The sequence below is a fragment of the Phoxinus phoxinus genome (genome assembly GCF_949152265.1).
Source record: "Phoxinus phoxinus genome assembly, chromosome: 12".
Taxonomy (NCBI): domain Eukaryota; kingdom Metazoa; phylum Chordata; class Actinopteri; order Cypriniformes; family Leuciscidae; genus Phoxinus; species Phoxinus phoxinus.
This window is the reverse complement of record NC_136887.1, coordinates 13,504,516-13,531,723: the sequence shown is the minus strand read 5'-3', so window position 1 is coordinate 13,531,723 and position 27,208 is coordinate 13,504,516. Positions and strand designations below refer to the sequence as shown.

The following is a 27,208-nucleotide window of genomic DNA, read 5'->3' as shown; positions in this document are numbered from 1 at the left end:
AAAAAATATAAAAGATGAAAATATATGTTTCCAGGTTGACAGCTGCACAGAATCTGCAGATGTAGCCTGAGACTTTCTCTCACAGCTGGTGAACTGCACTGTTAATACACCGGGTCTGATTTACACATGACCAAGTCTCAGGTACAACAGAAACTTGTTCACCCTTTCCGTACGACATCTACCAGCTGAATATGACATCGAGCATCTGTTTTAAAACTTGTCGCTTGTTCAAAACTACTAGAATGCCTCAGCTGTCAAACTTCTGTACCGTGTAATTTCACCCTCCACAAAATCCTGACAGTTTGAAACACTGCTGCATAACTAGTATTGAAAGTGACAAGTTGAAGCTCGTTGTGGCTTGCTTAGTCACAAAAGATTTAAAAACAAAGAAAGCCGTGCTTCTTTATTTAACTGTACAGCACTCAAAAGGTACCAATATGATGGAGGAGATTCACAGGATTGATCTCAGATCAGTGTGATGGCTTCCAGATGGCTCTGTTGTCTACTGTCGTCATACTATACAGCACCCAGAAAGATCTGGATGAGTCAGTGCCCTCACCTGGATGCTGAATTATCTCTCAAGCGTCATTTCACTCTGTCTAGCGTTCTCTGTTGAGGTCAGGGCCATTTTCTCTAGGAGGCCATGAGGTGCTTCTCAAAACATTATGATGAGGAAATAATCCACAGTACAAAAACAGACCTAATGTGAGCTCCGAGGTTGTGGGTTCCTCAATTAGTTTTTACCAAGGGCCAAATTCTGCCGACAATACAAAGCCAAGGGCCACCGAGCACAATGTTATGACCTCAATGTTTGCTCTGCTTTTGTTGTTGTTGTGTTGTCACAAATGAGTCACAAATCACAATATAATTATTCTAATTTTATTTATTATTTTCTTTTTATCAGTCTGTTTTATTTATGAGCATTTTTGTATTCAGATACAGAAAACTAAAGAACGTTGCATGGTGGATATTAAAAACAAATGAACAAACAACAACTCTGGATCTAATGTGAGTCTAATGTTTATTGCCTCTGTTAAAGCCATCTGTTTGCATTTTTTTTCAACTTATTTTTTAAATAGTTGTGTTTAATGTCTGAATTTGTGGTGAGAAAACTACATTACCCATGATGCTGTAGCTAAACCCAACCAATCAGAGAGTTGCGGCGAGTAATTTGTGCCAAAAGAGCTCTAAAGGAAACGCTCAGCTCACTGCGCAGGATTTATTCAAGTTGTTGAGTCTCACTTTTTGCTTTCAAAATACTTATATTTGTGTGTTTTGTATATATATATATAGGCCTATATATATATATATATATATATATATATATATATATATATATATATATATATATATATATATATAAATGCAGATTTTACAATACACTTTATATTGTTTCTATGGATATAATTAAAAACTTCCAATTAATCATTTTACATTTTTAATAGATTGTCATTCGCAATGCTTCATGCCATTGTAGTTCTTTCCCTCACTAAAGCCGTTCAGTCTTCTGCCTTTTTGTCCGAATTTCAAATAATTTTTGCTTCAAATCAAAGTTTGTAATGTTGTGATTTACCTCGTAGCTGGCTGAGTTGGTTCATGGCTTAAAGTCCCACTCCGATCATATTTTGAGCTATTTTTAAACATTCCCAGTGGTCTTTAAATTATGATTATTCCATTTTTAGCCAAAATCTCAAAACCTGTGCCGTTTTCTGGGACTTCGCTTCAGCAGAGCGGCAGTAGCTCATTAGCAATTCGCCTCTGCGTTGTGGGCGGAGCCGTTGGCACGGAGAATCATTACAGTATTATATATACACGTTAATTATTATTATCCGAAGTTAATCAAAGTTATCACCGATCACCGATCATTATTTCACTCCGAGACGTCGCGGTAAAAAACAGCTCGACTTCGTCTCAATATTTCATCCTCCCACAGTGATCAATCAGGACATATTTAGTATCAGTGGATTGCTCGGAATTTCGGGATTATTATGATGCTAATGTCACTGCTATATCTGAAAAACTGACTGACTCTCTCACGAGTGATGGGCTTGACACACGAGAGGACAAACGACTGCGACAGGCGAAACTCGTCGCCACCCGGCGTGTGCAAGTCTACTTGGACGAGCGCGGAATTTCACATGCACGAATGTCGCCTGTTGCTTGGCTGGAGGAGGCTGGCTGCCCTCTCTCTTTATGTAGGCTAATGATGTAATTACTGACGGTATCAGTCTGTGCTCTCCAAACTTTAGTTTTGACGATTGATAGACGGTGAAAAGTGACTTATTGTTACAGTATGTGTTCCAATTTGAGTATGAGCTTGTGGCCCCGCCCAGTGGAGTTACTACGTCATAACTCCAGTCTATTTTAAACGGCATTTTAGCGTCTGCTACTGATTCACAGACATTTGAATGTAGAAATACTCAGAAATACAACTTTGAGCTGATTTTTCTCAAGATATGTCCTCTAACATCAGAAAAATGCCACAAGAACATGTTAACACCTAGAAAAACATGATTTTCATCGGAGTGGGTCTTTAAACACTTACAAAAAAAACATATTTTTTATTCCCTATGGAAAAAAATGTATGGAACAAATACTTCCAGAACAAATGGCACTGAAAAAATATAGCAAATATTAGTAACAATTTCCAACGAAGCAACATCGTCATCTATTGGCCTAAGTCATTTATCATTTACTCACCCTCAAGTTGTTTTAAACCTACATGGGTTTCTTTCTTCTGACTAGAAACTGTCTGGTTACCAACATTCTTCAAAATATCTTCTTTTGTGTTCAACAGAAGAAAGAAACTCATACAGGTTTGAAACAACTTGAGGGTGAGTAAATTATGTCAGAATATAAATTTTTGGGTGAACTATCCCTTTAAAATATTTAACCTTTCTGAGGATTTGATGATAGATAACTAGAAAAATAACAAAATCAACAATACATGAAACATGATTTTCACTGTACTGTATTGTTGTATATTATTTTTGAAGCAATGTAAAAATGCTTTAAAAACTTGATTAAATTGTTTTAATGAACAGCATGTTTACATATTAAATTTAAAGAATATAAGTTTGTAGTTTTATGTTTATAGTTCATGACATGTTTGAAAATTAACCAGCATGCCTACAAAACAAATAGCACCATAGCGGGGTGACCTCGTGAAATAATGAAATAATGCTTCATGTAAAGGGTATGAGAAGCCAGCGGCACTGACTTTGCCTTGTCTTGTCTGGTCTGTTCTCAGTCACACTTTGTCTCAGCCCTGACGGTGGTGTTTTTGAATTCCAAGTCTCTATCCTCTATAAAAATGGATGACACACCGGCTGATGACCCTTCCCTGAAGGTACTGGTCTCCAGCAACAGTGACACGCTCAAGCTGCTGAAGATGAGTAGCTGTCCTCATGTATCTCCTGCAGGTCAGTGCGTCACCATCTGAGTCATGGCTAAACTAATAGGTTAGGATTTAGACTGAATATGAACTTGGTTTGAATTCCACAAGAAATCAAAATGGACCCGTTTTCTTTTTTAATACCTATTGCTGGTCGTATTAATCTAATTCACTTACAGTACATAAAAGCTAAAGCTAAAATCATGTCATTGACAAGGGACACACTTTAAACTCACACTTGAATATCTGTTTTTTTTATTATATTATTATCATCCAAATGATCCTATAAATGATTCCACCATACAGTACCTTGTAAAATCCCAAATAAGCCTATTCACTTTAGCCACAGTCAAATTATTTTAGGCATATGATATCATTGTAAAACTGAACATTGTTTGAATGAAAATAAAGAATTTTGTAAGTTAAAAGAACACGCCGACTTTTTGGGACTTTAGCTTATTCACCGTATCCCCAGAGTTAGATAAGTCCATACATACCCTTTTTATCTCCATGCGTGCCGTAACTGTCTGATGCACCCACCGCTAGCCTAGCTTAGCACAAAGACTGGAGGTAAACGGCTCCAGCTAGCATACTGCTCCCAATAAGTGAAAAATGACACCAAAATTTTCTTATTTACATGTTGTGATTTGTATAGTTACAGCGTGTACAAATAACAAGGTCACAACATGTAAATAGGAAAATTTTGGTGTCATTTTGTCACTTATTGATTGCAGTATGCTAGCTGGAGCCGTTTACCTCCAGTCTTTGTGCTAAACTAGGCTAGCGGTGGGTGCGTCAAACAGTTACGGCACGCATGGAGATAAAAAGGGTATGTATGGACTTATCTAAGTCTGGGGGATACAGTGAATAAGCTAAAGTCCAAAAAAGTCGGCGTGTTCCTTTAAGGCAATTCTAAAGGCATAGGAATTTCGTTCACAACCTCGGTTTTATTGACGTATTGAGACGGAACATTCAAAACAATGCTGTGCGCTGGGATAAATGAGCTCGTTACATGTGCGTAGCCTACATATGATAGTGTTTTGACCAGCTGAGCCTGAGAACTTGTGAAGAGATTATAAGATCTGTAAAGGAGTCGAAACAGCGGCAGGAATCCCTCAGTCACACATAAACAAAGATCTGCTGTGAGGAGACGAGGTTCTGATGCCTGAAGTGATCTATGGTGGACAACATCTCCTCACTATGACTAGAAAAAACTGGCATGCTTGATTATTCTGTCCTTTTTAGGGTTGTGACATCATGTTCAGTTTTTGGTTCGTTTGCGTGTCTTTGGTCTGTGTTGCGTTCAAATTTCATCCCATCTTTTTAGTTATCTTGGTCCGCTTGTTTGGTGAACACCAGGGTTTAGATGGCAGCGTTCACAATTCAAATGAACCGCACTAACAGAGCAATCGCACCAGGGTTCGTTTTAATCAAACCAAACATGCCAAGAGTGAACACACCCTAAATATGCCTGTGTATCGACGTGGTGAACGATAACCCGGGCTAAACACAGTTCCACACGCAGCTGGGACGCCCTCATCCGCCCCAGGTCAAGATCGTCATGTTCTTCCTGGACAAGGAGTTTGAGCCCTTCTTTCGTGAGGACACACCCGTGTACTTTGGTCGGGTGGTCAGTAAAGACATGCTGGGCCGCATCGGGCTGAACCCATGGTGGAGTGTGCCAATGGGCTTGAGCCAGCTGTCCATCAAAGAGAAGGTACTCATTGCTGACAACACGTATACAGTACGTACAACATCGAGCAAATCCACTGCGAGGTCTCCTAACATTTTTGGTTTTCTGATATGATGCCCACATGTTAGATGCATTATAGCATTTAGATATCCACTTTAGTCTACCTATGTGAACAAGCAGTCTGCATTTGGCAGCCATTAGACAGAACTGGGTAATTAAAATTTAGCATGGGAAACGGAACATCTGACTACACATCTGGATCATTAGTGTGGAAGTGCCGCTGTAGTAAAAACATGATTTGTGATTGGAGCTCAGAGATGGGATTTGAATACAAAGTGTTTACAGTTCCACACACACACACACACACACACACACACACACACACACACACACACACACACACACACACACACACACACACACACACACACACACACACACACACACACGAGACCAGTTCTTTTTGAAAAATTCATTGGGCCTCTGGGACTTGTTAAAGAGCTTGTGTTTTATGGCCTAACCTTTCTTCTATTGCCCAGAATCCTTTAAGCTAGTTAGGGAAAAAGGGAAGACTTTTCTTTATAGTTTATAAAAATCCTTACAAGTAATTTGGTAACAATACTTACTTTAATGTTTCATTTGTTAACATTAGTTCACAACATTAGTTAACATGAACTTACAATAAACAATATTTCTACTGCATTTACTAGTTCTCTATCTTTGTTAATCTCAACATTTATACATTTGTAAGTTCTATTAGTTAATGAACTGTGAACTAACATGAATGTCAATGCATAGCGTGAGCTAACAATGAGAAATGTTTTTACAGCATTCATAATCATTAACCTTTATTAATATTAGTCAATGAACATCATTAACTGATATTAACAAAGGTTAATGAATGCTGTAAAAACATTTCTCATTGTTAGCTCATGTAATGCATTAACTGTTAACAAATGTGACCTTATTGCAAAGTGACTTTTACAGAATAAACTAGTTAATTTATTAATTTTATTTCACTAAATTAAAAACAATCATTCTCTGGCAATACATGATGTTACACATAACTTATTGCATTTGTACACTATATATATAATACATTAATTTTGTACTTGTCAATGCAAATCTTTCAATGACAATTGAGTACAGAACATTCTGGCAAAATATGCATTTACACTGTCCTCGTGTGTTACTCTGATCATCGGAATTATACTGTATAAAGTATCTCTCCTCATGGGACTTTGCATATCCAGGATTTGGTGTAGACTCATAAATAGAAAACCAGTGCAACTGATATGTCATTTACTGTAATTCACAAAACAAGCTTTAACTTTACTGCTTTTTTTAAAACATATTTTTAATAGTATGTAGAATACTCAATATTAATGTACATGTGTTATTTGTTGTTGTTTTATTTGTATTTCTTTTTCATTTATTTGTGGTCTCTTTGTTTAAAGGGGACGTCATGGTTGGATTTAACAATTTTGACTTTCCGCAATAGATCAAAATATTAAAAAACATCTACAATTGAAATGAACAAAAATGTAAATTTTATAGTTTTATATTCCATTCACCTATTACAGAATCAAATGGCATCATTTAAAAGTAATTTTCCTATTTTGTTCATATTAAAAACATGAATCATAATGTAATTCTCATAACAGATAGAAACTCTAAACAATGCTTCTTGAATTATAATAAAATGTTACATACATAATATTTCATTACAAACGACGTCATAAAATGTCATTACAAACGTACATTTACATATAAAATACAGGTTTTTTTATCAAATAATATTTTAAATGACCCTTTCACACACAAAAAAGTGACATTTGTTTGTATATATTAAAAGTTTAAAAATCATAAAAAAATATTTTATGTAGGCTATCATTTATTTAGCAGTTCAATTTCGATTAAAGCCTGTTCACCCGTAGTTCCTGCCTTTAAAGAAATCCTTCAGTAAGTGACATGAAACACTGTCACGTGGCTTTAATAAATGGATGACCGTGTTTGCAGTTCGTCAAACTGCCACCAGAGAGCAGAAGCGGCCCGTCAGAAACATGTCCGTCATCATTACATAAAACCGCCCTGGGTTCTGCAAATAGAAGCAGCGATGGACACTTTTTTCCCCTGACTGTGGTGTATGTTACACACATGCTGGAAGGATGGGGAAAAGAGACACGCTCGCTCGGCTATGATCTGTCTGAGCGTGAGGTCATCACTGACCCCGTCATGAGCGAAGAACGTCAGCCAGACGTCAGCAGTGCAATTAAATATTCAAATGTCGGCGCAGGACTGTGTGATCTGCCTTAGTGTATTACACGCATACGCACACAGACATCCTCAACACGCCTTATGAGCCAATCAATTTATCAGGAATTGAGAAGAAGAAGAAGACCCAGCCTCCTTAATCTCACTGTGGTGCTTGTATTTCTGTCAGCATGCACAACAAGCTCTGAATATATGAACCGAGATATTATGTAACATCTGCAAACCTCAATTATTACATGAGCAGCTCAAAGCGCAAATGCATACAAATGTGGTCCACATGACAACAGGAAGTTGGTTTCGCAGAAGGGAAAAGGCTCAGCTGCATCCACCGAACAGATTACTTTCACGCCGTTGAGAAATTATATGCATGTATTGATCAAGTGTGGACTGAGCCGCCCAGAAACAAGTGAAGATCATGCAAATGGTTTGTGAGAGCAAAGAGCACATTCAAAATTGAAAAGCACAGCTTCATTCCTTGACCGAGCACAGCGAAACCTGGCATCAAATGCCGCCGGAAGTCCCCTCTGCAGTGCATCCATGTGTGCAAAACATAAATATCGTTTCAGTTTGGGCTTTCGGCAATCGTGTATTGAAGAATTCAAGCTTTGCGGCATTGTCATTCTCTGCGCATGAGGAAGGGTGGCGTGCCGGACTGTGGTGTGTGTACTTTATGCAGTGGGGCAGGGAGAGGAGCTGTGTTCCTGGGATCTGAGAGAAGGAGAGATGCACGTGTCTCGGAGACCACGCCACTCTCTGATCCGCTGCTCCCGGCGGGAGGGGGGGAGCCGCTCGAGCTGCCGTGCGCCGAGGTGAGGGGAGGGTGCCAGAGTTCCCCTTAGGACATGCAAGGTGTACCTGGAAAAAAAATAGTGGTAAACAAGGGCCATGTTGAGAGAAAAGAAGAAGGATATTGCATTTGAAGTCCTGCATTCATTAGGGGTGTAATGAAAATCGCTTAAAATCGCTGCATCGGTAAAATTATAAAATGTAATATGCTGCATTCACGCCATGTCGTAAATAAAGCTCTGTATGCTTTTGAATCGCTCTCGCAGTACTTTAATGTCGTACAATGATTGGTCTGCACAGCACCGCTTCATATCTCCAACAGCTCCTCCCCTTTGTTTAAATAGCCAATAGCGTTTCGATTATATCAGATCTCGGCCAGAGCTGTTGAACTCAGTAAAGCCGCAGTTTCCACCTAATCTCCTCCATATCGCTTTTAAATATAGCATTCTGTGCAGAATTCAAAGGTCCGAGTCTGAAAACGTTCTCTGGTCTGCGCCGACTTACATATGATCCGCTCGGTGATGTCGTTTCTCTGGACCGGAGCAGACTGTGTGTGCGCTACGGCGGTTCAGTGACACTAACGTGAAACCAGACTTCATTCGTTCATGTAAAGGGTGACCAAGTCCCGAAATTGGGAGCTTTGTCCCGTATTCTGTATTATTTTCTTTCTTCCGTGAAATTACAATACCACACAATAAGAAATCTAATACAAAAAAATGCGATTGGCATTTTAAAATCCATTATGTTGTAGCCAGACTAGAGCGGGAAAATAACCAACCAACGCACATATATCTACATCAGCCAGGACAACAAAAACATACTTTAATATCCCATGACTAAAATGCACTGAATCCGGTAAAAACGCATTTATTGTTTTGCATAGTTTAATAAAGGGAAAATAAACATCGCTATTTATTTTTACTGTTATTCAGTTCATTATATTTAGTAGATGTCATGATTCTGCCTTCTAGTCCTTGTCTTTCTTTAAGTCTTGTGGCAGGATCATGACAGACCCATGTTTTATGTGCAAACATGGCCTTGTTGGGCCATGTGCTTGTTGTCTCGTCATCTAGCCCCGCCCTCCTTGTTAGCCTCGTTTTGTCATTATTGTTTTACCTGTGTCACCTGTATGTTATCCTCGTTTAGTCATTATTGCTTTACCTGTCTCACCTGTTTTGTTATCATTAGTCTCCCTATTTAATCCCCTTATGTTTGCTGTCCTGTGTCGGTTCATTGTTAATCCTTGTCATTCCTTTGTCAGTCTGTGAGTATCTTGTGAAGAGCTGTTGTCCTGTTGCGCTATTGCCTGTATTAATTGTTTGTTTTCTTGTAGTTATCTGTCACAGTCTAGTTAGTTGTTCTGTCTATGTTTTGCCCCATCGTGGGTTTTGTTTTCTCTGTTTTGTCAACAATAAATTGTGTTAGTGCATTCTGTCTGCGATTGGGTTCGTACTTCCTCACCATCATAACAGAATGAACCGACCAAAAAGGAACCCAGAAGACAGCATGTCCTCCCGGCTACAACCGGAACAATGGTGGTTGTCGGCCCCCACCGACAGAGAGAGGGTCAACTGTCCGATCCCGTCCGAGGGTGAGTGGATCCTGAGGAACTATGCCCGACTCTGGGATCATTTCTCCCAGGAGGATCAACACACTACTTCCTTGGGATCTCCACCCTCTGCCCGTCTGCCTGTGATCCAGGAGAGTCGCATCTTAGGCGTTGTTACGCAGGAGGAACAGGGGTGCCCCACTTCGACTCCTAAAGCGTCATCCGCCCCTGTAAGTCTCCGCGGCAAGCGAGGGAGACGGATCTCGTGGGAGTCTGCTTCGGAGTCTTCAGCGACGGAGTCAACCCTGCCAGAGTCTGTCCTCCCAGCACCAGTTACGGTCCCTGCTGAGATTCCCCTACCGGTCACAAGCCTGGTTTTGGTCTCTGCTCCGCGGCCAAGGAGAAAGAAGAGGAAGAAGGGAGCTTTCTGTCCTCCATCTCTGTCTCCCCCTGAGTCCGCGATGGCTCTTCCAGTCAACGCTGTCCCAGAGCCCGCTTCAGTCAACGCTGTCCCAGAGCCCGCTTCAGTCAACGCTGTCCCAGAGCCCGCTTCAGTCAACGCTGTCCCAGAGCCCGCTTCAGTCAACGCTGTCCCAGAGCCCGCTTCAGTCAACGCTGTCCCAGAGCCCGCTTCAGTCAACGCTGTCCCAGAGCCCGCTTCAGTCAACGCTGTCCCAGAGCCCGCTTCAGTCAACGCTGTCCCAGAGCCCGCTTCAGTCAACGCTGTCCCAGAGCCCGCTTCAGTCAACGCTGTCCCAGAGCCCGCTTCAGTCAACGCTGTCCCAGAGCCCGCTTCAGTCAACGCTGTCCCAGAGCCCGCTTCAGTCAACGCTGTCCCAGAGCCCGCTTCAGTCAACGCTGTCCCAGAGCCCGCTTCAGTCAACGCTGTCCCAGAGCCCGCTTCAGTCAACGCTGTCCCAGAGCCCGCTTCAGTCAACGCTGTCCCAGAGCCCGCTTCAGTCAACGCTGTCCCAGAGCCCGCTTCAGTCAACGCTGTTCCAGTGCCGGCAGCAGAGAGGGTTGCTCATGAGTCTGCAGTCGTGAGAGCTGAAGAGAGAGCCGCGGCCGATTCTGCTGCTAAAGCAGTGTTACAGTCGGTTTCAGCTAGTCAGGAGATGCCGGTCGTCATTGCTGCCAAGACCCTGTCTGATTATTTGTCACGTCTCGTCAGAATCCTAGAAGTCCCTGTCAAGCCTGTCTTGTCCCCAGACCCCGTGCCTAGAGCTGCAGAGAACGCTGTTCCTGAGTCGGTTGCAGAGAACGCGAATCCTGAATCGGACATGAGAAGCGCATCTTCCGAGTCTGATGTGAGGAGCGCCGGTTCTGATTCGTCTGCAGAATTCTATGACCCTGTTCCAGCTCTGCAGCCTGCTGCTGCATTGCCTCTCTCCACTGCCCAGCCACCTACTACATCCCCTGTCTTGAGTCCTGCTTCATCTCCTACTGTTTCCCCCATCAAGATTTGTCCCGTATCGTCGCCCCCTGTTGTCCCTATCAAGTCGCCTTGTGTTTCCCCGGTCAGCCCTGTCTGCACTCAGCCCCGAACTGTTTCCCCCAAGACTGTTCCTCATGTGTCCCCATCCAAGCCTGCCCGGATTCCTTGTCCACAGCCCTCGTCCGGAGGACCCAAGACCACAGAATGGACATTTCCCCATGAACTCTCTTGTTCCCCCGCCCCCCCCTCCCGTGTTTGTTATTTTTATTGTTGCATCCCAACCCTGTTGTCGTGTTTTCGTGTATGCCTTTATTGTTATTTGTCATGTTTAGTTGGTTTGTGTCTTTGTCTCAGTCTGTCATGTCCCGTGTTTGATGTCCCCTTGAGGAGCGTCTGGAAGCCGCTCCTTAAGGTGGGGGTTCTGTCATGATTCTGCCTTCTAGTCCTTGTCTTTCTTTAAGTCTTGTGGCAGGATCATGACAGACCCATGTTTTATGTGCAAACATGGCCTTGTTGGGCCATGTGCTTGTTGTCTCGTCATCTAGCCCCGCCCTCCTTGTTAGCCTCGTTTTGTCATTATTGTTTTACCTGTGTCACCTGTATGTTATCCTCGTTTAGTCATTATTGCTTTACCTGTCTCACCTGTTTTGTTATCATTAGTCTCCCTATTTAATCCCCTTATGTTTGCTGTCCTGTGTCGGTTCATTGTTAATCCTTGTCATTCCTTTGTCAGTCTGTGAGTATCTTGTGAAGAGCTGTTGTCCTGTTGCGCTATTGCCTGTATTAATTGTTTGTTTTCTTGTAGTTATCTGTCACAGTCTAGTTAGTTGTTCTGTCTATGTTTTGCCCCATCGTGGGTTTTGTTTTCTCTGTTTTGTCAACAATAAATTGTGTTAGTGCATTCTGTCTGCGATTGGGTTCGTACTTCCTCACCATCATAACAGTAGACAGAATAGGTCCAGTAGAGTAAATTACATCACTCGAACCTGGGCACATTGAGTGCCAGTCACAATTAACAAAGCTTATTGACGATTTAAAACGTTATCATCCAACGTGATGGCAAATAGGCTTTCCAACTAATGTAAATCAATATTTACATAGTTTAATAGTAGTACATTTATCTCACACACAAAATCACATCTACTGTCCTGCAACTGAGCAATAACCAGATGGTCACCCTATTCAGGTATGACATCTAAACAACGCCACTGATATGATGCTATTATACACTACATAATGGTGATGTAAACATTGGTTACCTTGGCAGTAAAGCAACAACAGTTGTTAAAGTGCAGACGAGGTAAAACATGGGATCGGCCATTTGTTTGTGCATGATCCAGTAGGGGTTGGAGGGAGGGTTGCAGCTGGTACAGATGGAGCTGTAGGCCAGAGTCACGATGAAGTACGCCAGCACACTGCCGATCATGATCACCCAGTGCACCACCGTCTGCATGTCAATCAAAAGGGGGTCATTTCATTCAAAAAAAAAAAATGTTATGCATGTTTTTACATAGAGAAAGATTGAGACATGCATGATATAACCTTAAAACCTCTAAAGTGTTAAAAAAAACATAATTAATTGAAAATAAGCTGCAAAAAAAGATTTTTGAAATATTCAAATATTAACACACAATCAACTAATTTGATTATTATTCTAGTAAGAAGTATACTTTTATTCTGGTTGTATACACTATCATTCATGTTTGGGGTCTGTAAGACTGCATTTATTTGATTTAAAAAAAGACAGTAAAAGACTAATATTGTGAAATATTATTACAATTCAAAATATCTGTTTTCTATATGAAAATATATTCAAATATAATTTATTCCTGTGACGGTAAAGCTGAATTTTCAGCATCATTACTCCAGTCTTCAGTGTCACATGATCCTTCAGAAATCATTCTACTATGCTGATTTGCCGCTCAAGAAACATTTCTTATTATTATCAATGTTGAAAATAGTTAAGCTGCTTCATATTTTCATGGAAACCTTGACAGATTTTTTTTCCAGTATTTTTTGATGAATAAAAAGTTCAAAAGAACAGCATTTAAATATATAAATGTAAATTACTGTCACTTTTGATCAATTGAATGTGTCCGTACATAATTAAAGTCTCAATTTCTTTATAAATCTTATTGACCCCAATCTTTTGAATGGTAGTTTATAAGAGATGCAGGCAAAGTAAACATGCTCTTACAAAAATGCACTTACTCATTTCACACACACAAAAATGCTAGCCATTCATAACCGGGACTGTTTATCTAGTCTTAAAGGTACAGTAGAGAAAACAATCACAGAGACCTTGATGAACACTATACTTTTTTGTTGCCACCAGGGAACAAAACAAAAGTGATCAAATAACTGAGCCTTTTAAAAACATGATTTATCAGTGTTGTCATTCGCAATCATTCTTTATTTAAAATGATAATCAGTAAAGAAAATGTTGCACCAATAGACCTTAGCAACCTTAAAAGCCATATTTAATGATTTTTTTTTATTTTCATTTATAGAATTTGAAGATCACATCATTTTCACTACTCACAACAAGCTGTTTTAAACGAGTTTTTGTATACTGAAAGGTTTTTTTTTTCTGAAAGACATTTCATCTGCTGAACAATCTGATTATTACATACACTAAACGCACTGCATTCTATCCCTCACAGCCTCGTTCTCATTCCTGTCAAAGATTAAATATGGCGGTACCCTGACCACGCTCTATACGAAGTGAATGTGAGACGATAGATGCCGTGTGATTGTGTTCTGCAGTGATGAAGTGGAGCGTAAACTCACCCAGCTCTTGATCTCAATGGCCAGATGCAGGATGATGGTGAACAGAGAGACCGTGTTCATGGGAGTGCCGAACGAGAATATGCCGATGTCTGAACCGTTGTATGTCTTGAGAAAGTACAAGCGGTGATCAGATAACAAGTTACTCCAAACACACGATGCCGAAACAGACAAGAGACTGAACAGATGTTCTTCTTACCCAGTATGGAATAAAGAAGCACACTAGACTCTGATAGAAAGCATCTAGAATTGCAATCCAAAACGTTGAACGCCTGTAGCCCTGCATCAAACGTTGAAATGTGTTACAAGACATGCAATGCTTTACCGTGGTTAGGTACTTGTAACTTGCTATGGTATTTGTTATTAAAAATAATAGCTGAACGCATTTAGAAAATATAACTACAACTGCCATGGTTGAATTAAATGATTCTCTAACACTGCAATTCATTTCTAATGTGAATTTTCAGTTACACTTTATTTCGATGGTCCACTTTAGACATTCTACTAACTACAAGTAAATTTGTAACTACATGTCAACTAACTCTCTTTAGAGTATTAGTAGACTGTAGTAGACTATTAGTAGACTATAGTTGACTGTAATGGTTAGGTGTTAGGGTTCAGGTTACTTGACATGTAGTTGAAAATGTACTTGTAGAATGTATTTTGGGGGAGCATATAAATAAAGTGTTACTGAATTTTCTAATAGAAATATATTTTATCCCAATTACCCCAGACATGAGTTAAGATAGTGTTATAGTAATGATAGATTGTCGTAAGGGACACCTCTGAGTGCTGTCCTGTCTTATAGAGCTCGGGCAGGCTCAGTAAAGTGGAGTCTGACACCTCTCTGTCCATTATCCCAAACATGATGGGAGGAGCCGAGGTGAAGAGCAGGTTGAACAATATCATGAGCCAGTAGTCGATCATGGCTGTGGCAGAGAAGCCACAGTAGAACTGATACCAGAACAGCAGATTCACATACGCCTGCGTGAGATAACACAGTATTAACAACTTGTTAATGCAAGTTAGTGTTAATGCTAATTACTTACATTTCATAAGTGTTTTTAACCGTTAAACGGGCAACGTGCAACACATACTCTTTAATCACTTGTAGGAGGCATGAGAGAGAATTTTTCATCCAATTATGTTATCATTATCATAGTTGAGTCTGTTTGGAGTACCGTAGTATGTGGATCATGTGACTTGGTTAAGAAAAATTCTGTGCTAATTATTGTATTATTGTATTAAAATTCTGTGCTAATTATTGTATTATTACACATAGGGGTGGGGGGTGGGTTGTGAGGGGGAGGGGGTTTGGGGGAGGTCTCGTTATCCCTATAGGCCCTCCTGGTCTTTGGGCCCCCTGTACAGTCCCCACTTCTCAATCTATGTATTTTGAGTTAAAAAATGGTACAAATGTTAATATTCACATGTAAAACTGGTATTATTACGCTTAGTAGACTACATCTTTGCATTGTGCTTGTTTGTTAAAAAACTCAATCCCACAATGTTAGGGTTTGGCCATGAAGTTTGCTAAGGCGTTCTGAGAGTTTTTGGCACGTTGCTATGCTGTTGCTAGGTTGTTTTGGGTGGTTACTAGGTTGTTGCTAGGTGGTTGCCTAATCGCCCAAGTCAAGCGCCACTCATTTCTTATACAAATGTAACAAAATTGGTTGCCATGGTGATAATTACCACATTCTTGTAGAAGAAATAGATGACCATGTTGGCCAGTCTTGAGTAGCACCAGTGTCCGTGAACCAGCAGCAGTCTTTGCAGGTGTTTAAAGCGAGTGATGGCAAAATCACTGGCCATGACGGCCTGCAAGACAAACACAGCACTTAAAGTCACCATGAATTCTAAACTGACAGTTCTTTTCTTATGGAATGTTTATTATAAATGATTTATTTGTTCGCATCATTATAGTGTTATTTTTAACTCTTTCCTGCCGGCGATTTTGGAAAAAATTGCCACCGCCAGCATTTTTTATAATTTCATAAAACTTTCATGGCCCGAATATCTGAACATGCAATATATCAAAAGAAAGAACAGCCTCTCCTTTTAAACAACAACAACAACAAAAAACTGTTTGATCATAACTAACCTGTTTTATTCTAACTAACTGTGCATTCTTTTTGATCAACACTTGAATGTGGGTTTTATGAAACTTAGTAGCCGAAGTTGCCCGCACACTGAAAAAAAATTATCAGAGAAAAAAAAGGTCTATCAAAAATGTATATTTAATTTTAGTAACGATGACGGATGGAGCAAAATTTGCTTTTTCAACTTTAATGTTACATCAGTCATTCACGTTAGTGCTCGGCTAGTGTATGTGCTGTTATTGATACAGTTAATGATACAGTTCCTGCAATAAATTCGAAATATACACATCGGTTTGTTGATGGATATAAACTTGTTAATGCTGAAGGTGAGGAATTACAGCTGCAGCATCTCATGATGTACGACAAACTGAGTAGTGTATCACTGAGAAACGTCCTGCTCAAGTCGTCCTTGCGATGGAGGTTCGGGTTGAATAACTAGTTCTTCCAATGTTTCATCATGGGACTTGTGCTAGGATTGATATGGTAAAATGGACGTCCTTGTTACTGTCTATCTGACTGTCCCCTACGAAGGCCTCCTCGGCCTCCCCCCTCCCCTTTCCCTCTGTACAGACAAAAACTGTTGTCAGGGGGGATTCCCGTTCACATGGATGAAAATGTAAACTTGTAATTTTGCCAATGTCACTTTGTAAAGAAAGACTGTAAACGGCCCCTAAGTTGATAACTAATGCTTTTTACAACGGAAATGAATAGATCAAAAACTTACTTAAACTGGACAATGACTTTCTTGCTGTATTGGTTCTTTCAAGCTGTGACTTGACTTGACTTATGACTTGACTTGACTGTGTACAATCTCTGAGGACTGAGGAAGCCTCCGGAGCTGAAGTTCAGTTACGGTAATGGGCGATTAGCTTCTGAAACACGCTGTAACCAGTCGACCTATCACAACAGACTGGGCAATCTGGCCAATCAGAACAGTGTAAGCTCACGGAAAAGGAGGGATTTAGAGAGACCGAATCATCCAACGAGTCATTTGAGAATCATTGAAAAATGTGGTTTAAAAAAAATGTAAGTGTTTTTTTTTACTTTTGATGCATGTAAACCTGTTGTATGAGACCTCCAAAACAAAATTAGGAACCTTTAGAATAGCATAATGGGGGCGCTTTTAAAATATTACCGTGCCCCTCCCTCATTTCCCAATGGAAAAAATCAAGCCTAGCCCTACATTTCATCATCACAATAGGAAAGAAACATCGATCACAATGGAGACTTAAAACACACCTGATCCAGTCAATCAGAAAATCCCTCTTTAAAAATGAAGGTCTTATTGATTGATACATTTCAGTGCCTTAACTTCACCAGGGAGAGGGTTACAAAACACAAAAACACAAACCTGCATTCCCTCTTGCCCAGAAACCCCAATGCCAACATCTGCAGCTTGAATCATGTTCACATCATTGGCGCCATCACCTAAATCGACACAAATCATAATGTATCGCAACAGAAAACCAATGTACTTCACAAACCTGCACCAAAGTAATCTTATAAATGATTTCAGAAACCCTTCCACCTCAAATCAAAGGTTTCATTACCTATAGCGAGGGTCATGACCCTCAGTTTCTGCCGTATGAGTTTGACCACACTGCTCTTCTGCAGCGGCGTCACTCGACAGCAAAGCACCGCACGACAGTGTTTGCAAAGCTCCACAAACTGCTCCACCAGGTCGTCTGACATGGCCATGCTCAGAGTCGGCCCATCTATCACCAGCCCGATACTGTGCTCCATCAGCGTAAACCCTGAGTTATTACCCCTGAACTGGACTTCCGCTCCGGGTGACAGGGAACTCCGTCGCACCTCTCCCAGTGTGTCCTCTAACCTCATTTTACACACAGACTGCAATATATAACACGGATTGTGTTAGTATTTGAACTGCAAAAACATAAACTACACTCACATTATTTATTGCAGTGGAAAATGGATGCGTTTGCAATACATATACTTTAATCTGATGATGTATGATGTGTATTCAGTGTACACTCCTGTTCAGATGTTTTTGAAAGAAGTCTCTTATGCTCAACAATGTTAAAAAAATACAGTAAAAACAGTAATCGTGTGAAATATTGTTTCAATTTAAAGTAACTGTTTTCTATGGAAGCTTGTTTCTGCCACAGAATAAAAAAAATTAAAACTGTAAATGCTACTTTTTTCACACAATTCTGAAAAAAAAATTCTCAGAATTGCGTGATATAAACCAGCAATTTCTAGTTATAAAGTCAAAATTGCAAGATATTAGCTTGCAATTCTGAGAAAAAAGTCCCCGTCAGAATTGGAATTTATAACTTGCATTTATAATTCTGAAAAAAGGAATTGCGAGTTATAAAGTCATATTTGCAAGATATGCGTAAGTCATATTTGCGTGCTTACATCTCACAATTCTGACTTTATAACTCACAATGCAAGTTTAGGCCTAAATCTTGCAATTCTGAGAAAAAAGTCGCAATTATCTTTTAAAGGGGTCATTGGATGCAAAATTCACTTTTACATGGTGTTTGCATATAAATGTGTTTTTGCAGTTTGTGGACACAACCACCATACAATGAAAAAAAATCCATTCATTCCTTTTAAAAGCCCAACCACTCTCAATAATCAAGCCGTTTGGATTTTCTGAGCAATATGATGTCATATTGCTCATGCTCCGCACATAGCCGCTGACGGACTGTCCCGTATTAGCATATTTCCGGTATTAGCATATTTACACCCTCATCCATTTGTATACTGTCCACCAAGGCAGCATTTTATGTGTCTTGTGTGACACCCCCCACAGATGAGAGAGGGGGAGGGGGGGGGCAGTTGCTCATTATCATTTAAAGAGACATGCACCGAAACGGTTCACTGGTTCAGTTGTTTTTGAGGAGGTTAAAAGGGTGTTGTTTTACACAACCATTGAGGCATTTTAACCAAAGTATGTTACAAAATGTACATGAAGACCCTAAAGAATCATACCAACTTGTGGAAAATGGGCATCCGATGACCCCTTTAAATTGTTTAACTCCATGTTTTATAAACAAGCTTCCATGGTTTTCTAATATATTTTAAAATGTAGCCTAATTTATTCATTTATGATGTCAAAGCTGTATTTATTACTCCAGTCACATGATCCTGCAGAAATCATTCTAATATGCTGATTTGCTGCTCAAGAAACATTTCTGATTATCATCAATGTTGAGATCATATGCTTCATCTTTTAGTGAAAACTGTTTTTTCCAGGATTCTTTGATGAATAGTTCAAAAGAACAGCATTTATTTGAAATGAAAATAGTTCAACAATATACATGGTTTACTGTCCCTTTGAATCAATTTAATGCATCCTTACTAAATAAATTCATTTTTTTTTTAATCACACTGACCCCAAACTTTTGAATGGCAGGGTACTTTTAACTACTATTGTATTGTATCCTTTTCACATCCATTTTTAGTCTATAAAGGAAATAACATTTTAGACAAGCCAAAAATATGACTAAGCCAATGAGCTTTAAGCTGTGATGTTAGTAATTCATTTCTCATCATGCCTTCAGTTCGCTGTGAAGATCAACTGCAGCATCTGGCTCTGAAAACTGCAGCTGTCTTGTTATCACATGTGCATTGTGGGACACGTTAGCATGATGTCACATCAAGTTGGGCAGCATTGCAAATCTTATCTTAAATGAGATTACGTGAATGGATATGCTGTCTTGCAATGACAGCATGACCTAATTAATATTCATGAGTTGTGACATCACAATGTCACGAGGCACCCCATATACTTCACTGCTATATGTTATACATAACGTGACTGGTATGAGAATATATCTAGGTTAAGGTTGTCAAAATTAAATTTCAGTTGCTGCCTATTTCACTATGTTACATAAATGGCTTATTTTCCACACAGATTTCTATTTAGGGAATAAACTAATTTACAAGATGATGACAAATAAATCTTGTACCTTAAAAAAAATACTACTTGGACAACAGAAAGAGAAGGTTTTAGATGCATAAGATGAGGGATTTCATAAAATGTGTGTGAAACAATATGTGAAAGTCGTCAGTAAGGGATTTAATGTTGAAATGAAAGTAGAACGGTTTCCTGCCCTCCTCAGAAGTGTGAAAATGGGATTACAGAGCAGCAATATGAGCCATTCAGAATGGTGAATGCACTTTTTCTCAGCTCTCTTAAACACAGACTCAGGCAGACATGAAATGAAAAACAGCATATCTGACAAATTATTGCAAGCGCATTTATGTGTTTGAACAAGCTATGTAGAACTTCACTCTTGAGGGGATGAAACTGTGTAACACTGAAGCCTCTGTTGTCCCAGATAAACCAATTAACCCTTTTCCTTTTGTGCGGGTTCAGTGTTTTAAATCCCAGACACATGAAAAACCATCAACATGCTCATATTGAGATATGGGATATGGTTGATCCTGTTGAAAACACTCAATTTAAGTATGTTAATGCGATGTTGAGCATATTTTTTCTAATGAAGCTGGTTGACTAATGGAGGTCAAATCATTGGAAGGAGTGTCTGGTCTGCTCAGTTATAAAAGCATTAGTTAGTTGGCACCGAATGGCACAGTGTCAGATCAACTACCTTCCTGTTTGTGCTGAAGGTGAACACCAGGTCTTCTTCATGGTCTAGCAGCTTGCAGGAGTATGCGATGTTGATAGCCGTCTCAGGTTTGTCCCCTGTCAGCACCCACACCTGCATGCCAGCCCGTCTCAGAGCCTGGATGGTTTCTGGGACATTTTCTTGGAGACGGTCCTCAATGCCGGTCGCCCCTGTGGGCATAAGAGGTAAACGAATTAAAAGGTTAATTCACACAGTCATCATTTACTCACCCTCATGTCGTTCCAACCCTGTTTGAGTTTCTTTCATCTTCGGAACACAAATCAAGATCTTTTTTATGAAATCTGAGAGCTTTCTGTCCCTCCATTGATAGCTATGCAATGCACTTTGACGCTTCAAAAAGTTACTAAAGAGATTGTGAAACTAATCCATATGAATTGAGCGGTTTAATCTAAAGAGACTTTATATGATGAACAGATTTAATTTAGGCTTTTCACATATAATTCACATATAAACATTGATCACCTAAACAGAAGCTCAAACAAACCTGCTTGACGTGTGAGAACAGAAACTTAAACGTGCTCCATAACACATGAGAATGAATCCTGTTGGATCTTGCTGAGGCTACGTAACACGAGAATGAAGCTCATTGGTCCTTGCAGAAGCTCAAATGTGCTGCGTAACACAAGAATGAAGCTCATTGGTCCTTGCAGAAGCTCCGTAACACAAGAATGAAGCTCATTGGTCCTTGCAGAAGATCAAACGTGCTGCGTAACACAAGAATGAAGCTCATTGGTCCTTGCAGAAGCTCCGTAACACAAGAATGAAGCTCATTGGTCCTTGCAGAAGCTCAAATGTGCTGCGTAACACGCAAATTAACCTCATTGGTTCTCACATGTCAAGCAAATGAGCTTCCGTTTACCACAACTGATGTGTGAGTTGATCAATGTTTATATGAATAAAAGCTTAATTTCAATCTGTTCATCAGATAAAGCGATCGCGTCTCTTTAGAAAATTTTGACTAAACCGATTCATATGGATTCGTTTAACGATCTCTTCATTAACTTTTTGAAGCGTCAAAGTGGTAGTTGTGTAGCTGCCAATGGATGGACAGAAATCGCTCTGATTTTATCAAAAGATCTACATTTGTGTTTTTGAAGATGAACGAAAATCTTACAAGTTTGGAACGACATGAGGGTGAGCAATTAATGACAGAATTGTAATATTTGGGTGAACTAACCCTTACAAAATCTATGTAATGTCACAAAACTGTCAATACTTTAACATGTTTTCAATGACACTGTGACATTGAATGTTATTTGGAAGTTTAGGATGACACTCATTAGTAGTACTTGACTGTACCCAGCAGAGTGAAGTTGTTCTCTATGTTGGTTGCAGTGTCCATAAGACGCTCTTCTTTCTCATCAATGGCTGACAATGCCTCCTGTCTGATAGCAAACCAGGCCTTGAACTCCTTTTCACTGATAACCTTCAGAGAAAAACACAGAGCTTTTCATGAGCAAGACTGTAAAACTGTTTTCAGATAGATTCAGCCTTACTACATTCTGCAAAACTTCTACCTTTTTGGCAAAGCACAGCGTTCGTAATCCATCCCTGGCGTACATGTCAAGGTCTTTTTGAGTTTTTACAGCAATTTGCTTCGCTACATTATCCACTTGTGACATATCTGTGGAAAACAAACGACACACTTACATTCAAATCTGCCACATTGACTACATTTCAATTACAACATATTTCAATGCTGGAGGATTTTCATGAATAAAAATGCAGCCTGTACTTCACTATCATAATATCATATGATTATGAGGAGACTTGGAATATAGTGCACAAGCCATATGGAGCATTATTATCATGTGGTTTTTGGAGATTGCCATTCATCAGCATCTTAATTTTTTTTCTCTATTTGTGTTCCATGAATAAAAAAATGTATTCTATTTTTTAAGAGTTTAAGTAAATAATAGTTTCTTAAAATTAAAAAAAAAAATGTATAAAATTCCTTTATTCAACGTAAAAAGACAAAAGTTGAAAGAAAAAAAATCGAATGATTCTGAAAATTCAGCTTTGTATCAGGAATAAATTACATTTTAAAATATAGTATATATAATCATGCTGTCTAATCAGCATCGTGATATGCCACACCTGTGTGGTGGATGATTGTCTCGGCAAAGGAGAAGTGCTCACTAACACTGATTTAGACAGATTTGTGAACAATATTTGAGAGAAATAGGCCTTTTGTCTACATAAAAAACGTCTTAGGTCTTTGAGTTCAGCTCATGAAAAATGTAGGCAAAAACAAAAGTGTTGCGTTTATAATTTTGTTCAGTGTATGTTGGTTCATTTTTTGATCAGGAATGGCCCAATCTAAATGATTCTGACTCAGTCTTTCACGCTCACCTGAAAAAACGTTCCCCAGTCTCTCCATGATGGCTGAATCAGCTCCTTTAGTATACATGATGATTTCATTGGTGTGTGGGTGTCGTACTATTATGGACATCCTCCTCCGCGTCGAGTCGAAGGTCAGGACGTCCAACACCTCAAACTTCAGCAGCGTATCATCAGGCAGCTTGACGGTCACGTGATAAGGAGTGCGTTCCACCATGGTGAACCCATAAGCCTTTGCTGCATGTATCAGGGCGGCCTCATCTGGGCTGTGGGCCTCATAACACACCTCCTCTGTTCGAGACAGACTGCGTTTAACCTCACCTTCACTTGAGAGGACCTTCTGACCTGTGGTTGAGTCTGAGACATCAGAGCTGTGAAACATGTCAGGCCCGTCTTCATCTTTGGCGAAAGGATCTGCGAGTGTCTCCCCGTCTCTCTTGAAGAACTTCATGGAGCTGAAAACGTTCCTCAGAGATCCCTTTCTGAACCACTGTCCCATAATATGAAATGAACCATCGGAGTTACTGCGCCCCTTGTCCTGGAAAAGTACATACATTTATTTGCTTGATAGATGCTGTATACTGTACTAGAGTACTGCTGACTGCATTATTACAGCATTATAACTGCCTTATTACTGCATTATTCTTTTTTTTTTTTTTAAGAGCATGTGAAACCTTGCTCAGAATCAAGTTGCATGTCAAGTTGCAAGTTGCTTTGGATAAAAGCGTCTGCTAAATGATTAAATGTAAATGTCAATTTAGTGAGTAGAGTTATCGCATCTGAAATAAATACGGCTATTTTTATTTCAAGTGTGCTTAATTAAAGGGTAACTCTCGCCAAAATTGAACCTAGGCTCTTTTGTTAATCTACCCGAGTCAAATTTTGAAAGCATAATTAGAAGGGAAACGCCACTTTTAAGATTGACCATATTTTTGTTTTCGGTCAAAATGCCTTTTGAATGGGAGTGCTAGGGGCACTTCTATGCTAGCATCAAAATTGCTATTACTTAAACACTAAGAAGGCTCGACACAACATAAAACTGAGCTTGAAGTATCACCAGGGGCTCTACACATGAACTTGAGCATTGACTACATTGTTCGTGCACACAAAGTTTACTAAGACTCACTTTATCAGTTAGTGTTTCCGGGGGCTGGAATTTTGTCAGTCAAAAGTAGTCGATCTCCGAATGCAATGTAAAATGAGGAGAGTAAAAATGGAAAGCTCCTAAAGCTTGTTTCCATATACATTTCCATGAGCTAAGTGTCAAAGTTATCATGCTTTTCAATGGAATTACAAGTTCATGACATTTCCTCATATGGAGTCAGTTCATTACGTTGCATTCGTAGATCGACTATTTTTGACTGACAAAATTCCAGCCACCGGAAACTGATAAAGTGAGTCGTACAAAACCTTTCTTTTTAGTAAACTTTGTGTACACAAACAATGTTGTCAATGCTCGAGTTCATGTGTAGAGCCCCTGGTGATACATCAAGCACAGTTTCATGTTTTGTCGAGCCTTCCTAGTGTTTTAAAAATAGAGATATTGATGCTATCATTGTAGTGCCCCTAGCACTCCCATTCAAAAGGCATTTTGACCGAAAACGAAAATACGGTAAATCTTAAAAGTGGCGTTTCCCTTCTAATTATGCTTTTACATGAATGTTTGACTCGGGTAGATTAACAAAAATAGCCTAGGTTGCAATTTGGTGAGAGTTACCTCTTTAAGTCTTTTTCAAAGTCTGTTCAAATGATGAATCAAGGAAGAAGTTAAAAAACTATGGCTAATGTTATTTCACAAGTGCATTGCATTGTGGTATACAGTATCCATGCAGTGCATTGGGATCTATTGAACACAACACTTTTAGACAAATGCAGTTGCTATTTCTCATTCTGTGCTTAGTATACATGTTACAGAAATAGCATGCATAATATGATAGCATGCTTCTTGAACACATCTTTCTTAACAATGCATGTGCAAATTGTATGTGCAGTGAAATGTTAGATCAGCGTTCAAAAGTGTGTGATCAATACAATTTAAAAAAAAAGAAATTATTACTTTTATTGACCAAGGATGCTAGCCTGGGAAAACCCAGACCACTTCCGGCAAATTTAGATTTGCTCTGCAAGTGGGTCTGGCAAAGAGCCCATTGAAGCCCATTTCCAATCCGTCGAAATCGCGGCACCAATCAGAAACGTTGGGGCGGGCTTTACACGATGACGACAGAGCAGAGACGGTGACGCAGATTTTGTACATTACAGAGATGGATGCCGCCGTGGAACATCACTCGTTCGAATCAGCTATCACGTCTGTTTCAAGCGATTTAAAATTGTCATTTACAAAAACGGCAAAGTCGTCAGAAGCCATTGCTACATCTTCCTGAAAAACACAAACAGAGAATTGACCGTTCGCAAAAGCCACGCCCCTTAGTTATTGTTACTACGCCCGTCATTAAGTGATTGTTTTTGGAGTAATGAAGCAGACATATCCTCCAGTGCACGACAGAAAGTATAGACAGAATAGCGCACGGGAGCACATGCACAAAACAGTTTTGTAAAATTATATATCAATCATTTTTATTTGATCATATTTATGTCATTTTACAAAACTGTTTTGCGCATGTGCTCCCGCGCGCGCTATTCCAGTCACAACACTGCAATCAGAGGACGCGCTGAACTCAACAACTCTCGATGCTGTTCTCTTCATTCATAACTCGTACTAGCGGACTGAGAAGGATATATTTGTGTAAATAGTTGTGCAACTGCGCGAACTTTGTTTTGAAGTTTAATGCTTGAGTTCCAGAGGAATTTGTAACTGTGTTCCTGTTCAACCACATCAAAGTTTCGTAATTAGTAAGTCCGTGTTTTTTCTCTTTTTTTCCTCTTGTTTGCTGACTGATGAGGGGCCGCAGTGCCGTAGTGAAACGGTGTTAGTAGGCTACATGTAGCCTATTTTTTTAATTATAGTTGCAAGCAATCATAAAATACAGCATATGAAAAAAAAAAAAGGAAAAAAAAGGTGAGAAACGGACCTCGGGTCGGGCTTAAAATATAACCGTAGTGTTCGGGTCGGGTCAGGTTAAATTATTTCGGGTACGGGCCGGGTTCAGACCTCACTGCCATAGGCGCATCGTTTCACTATCTTGCTGAAATCGCAATGTTTGACGGAGGTCCTTCTCCTTACAGTTGCTGAGCTAGGATTGGACGAGAACCGTTCGAGGGCGGGGTTTTGCGTCTCAGATGTTTCTCCGTCGCTCTGATTGGTTTTAGATCTATCCAATTGCGCCCAGAGCCATTTGAGCGACGTCCGTTGGTGACGCCCCTGTGGAAATGAATTGTCTATGAAGCTTTGCCAGACCCTAACTCAGTTACAACTGAGAGTGGTCTGGGTTTTCCCAGGCTACAAGGATGCATTAAATTGACTGAAAGTGACATTAAATACATTTATAATGTTACAAAAATATTTCTATTTCAAATAAATGCAGTTCTTTTGACCTTTTGACTTTGAAAAATGTATCAAGGTTTCCACAAAAATATTAAACAGTTTTCAACATTGACAACATCAGCATTTTAATGGTTTCGGAAGGATCATGTAACGCTTAATCTGAAGAAATTATGTTGAAAATTCAGCTTTGCATTACAAGAATAAATTACATTTAATATATTAACTTTTTTTTTTCAATTTAAATACAATTTCACAATATTATTTTTTAAAGTACTTTCGATCAAATAACCCCGAATGGTAGTGCACATATTGATTATTTGTTAAATTACAAATCGATTTTCTGCAAATATAGCTAGAAGTAGTATTTATTTGCACTATATAACTCACGGCTATTTAAAATCAATGTTAAAAACCCATTTCTGAAATGAAATGATTTTCTGCATAACTGTGTTCTGCTAATTATGATAACACTGAAATTCATTGCAAATATTGAAACGCTCTAATAATCTAGTTCTTCAGGTACTGTGAATCTGCATACATTGTGACTGCCTCTTAAGTTGTGATGGACCCAGGGTGATACAATCATGCTCCATTGGTAATCAACTTAATTAACGTTGACCCAATGTCTTTGAACGTCTCAGTGCTACAGGTCTGAGGCCAAATATAATTTCTACCCTGGACAAAGTGCTTTGCTCGGGGTCCTCAAGTGCAATTTGGGAAATTAGCACTGACCAGCAGTGAAGGATACTCAGCTACACTAAACTTCTCTCTCAGACTCAACTCA

At 39.6% G+C, this 27,208-nt stretch overlaps 1 protein-coding gene across 1 annotated transcript; it reads right to left on the bottom strand.

The window, feature by feature from the left end:
• Positions 1 to 6,470: 6,470 nt before the first annotated feature.
• On the bottom strand, positions 6,471 to 23,481 carry LOC307008304 (phospholipid-transporting ATPase VD-like; the record flags this gene model as incomplete). Its single annotated transcript, XM_079631045.1, has 12 exons — positions 6,471 to 8,216; positions 12,391 to 12,578; positions 13,922 to 14,026; positions 14,118 to 14,198; positions 14,702 to 14,902; positions 15,611 to 15,736; positions 17,369 to 17,445; positions 17,568 to 17,868; positions 20,604 to 20,791; positions 21,942 to 22,068; positions 22,160 to 22,266; positions 22,995 to 23,481. The coding sequence occupies 12 exons, from the start codon at positions 23,479 to 23,481 to the stop codon at positions 8,030 to 8,032; spliced, it is 2,175 nt and encodes a 724-aa protein (XP_079487171.1). The 3' UTR covers positions 6,471 to 8,029.
• Positions 23,482 to 27,208: the final 3,727 nt, after the last annotated feature.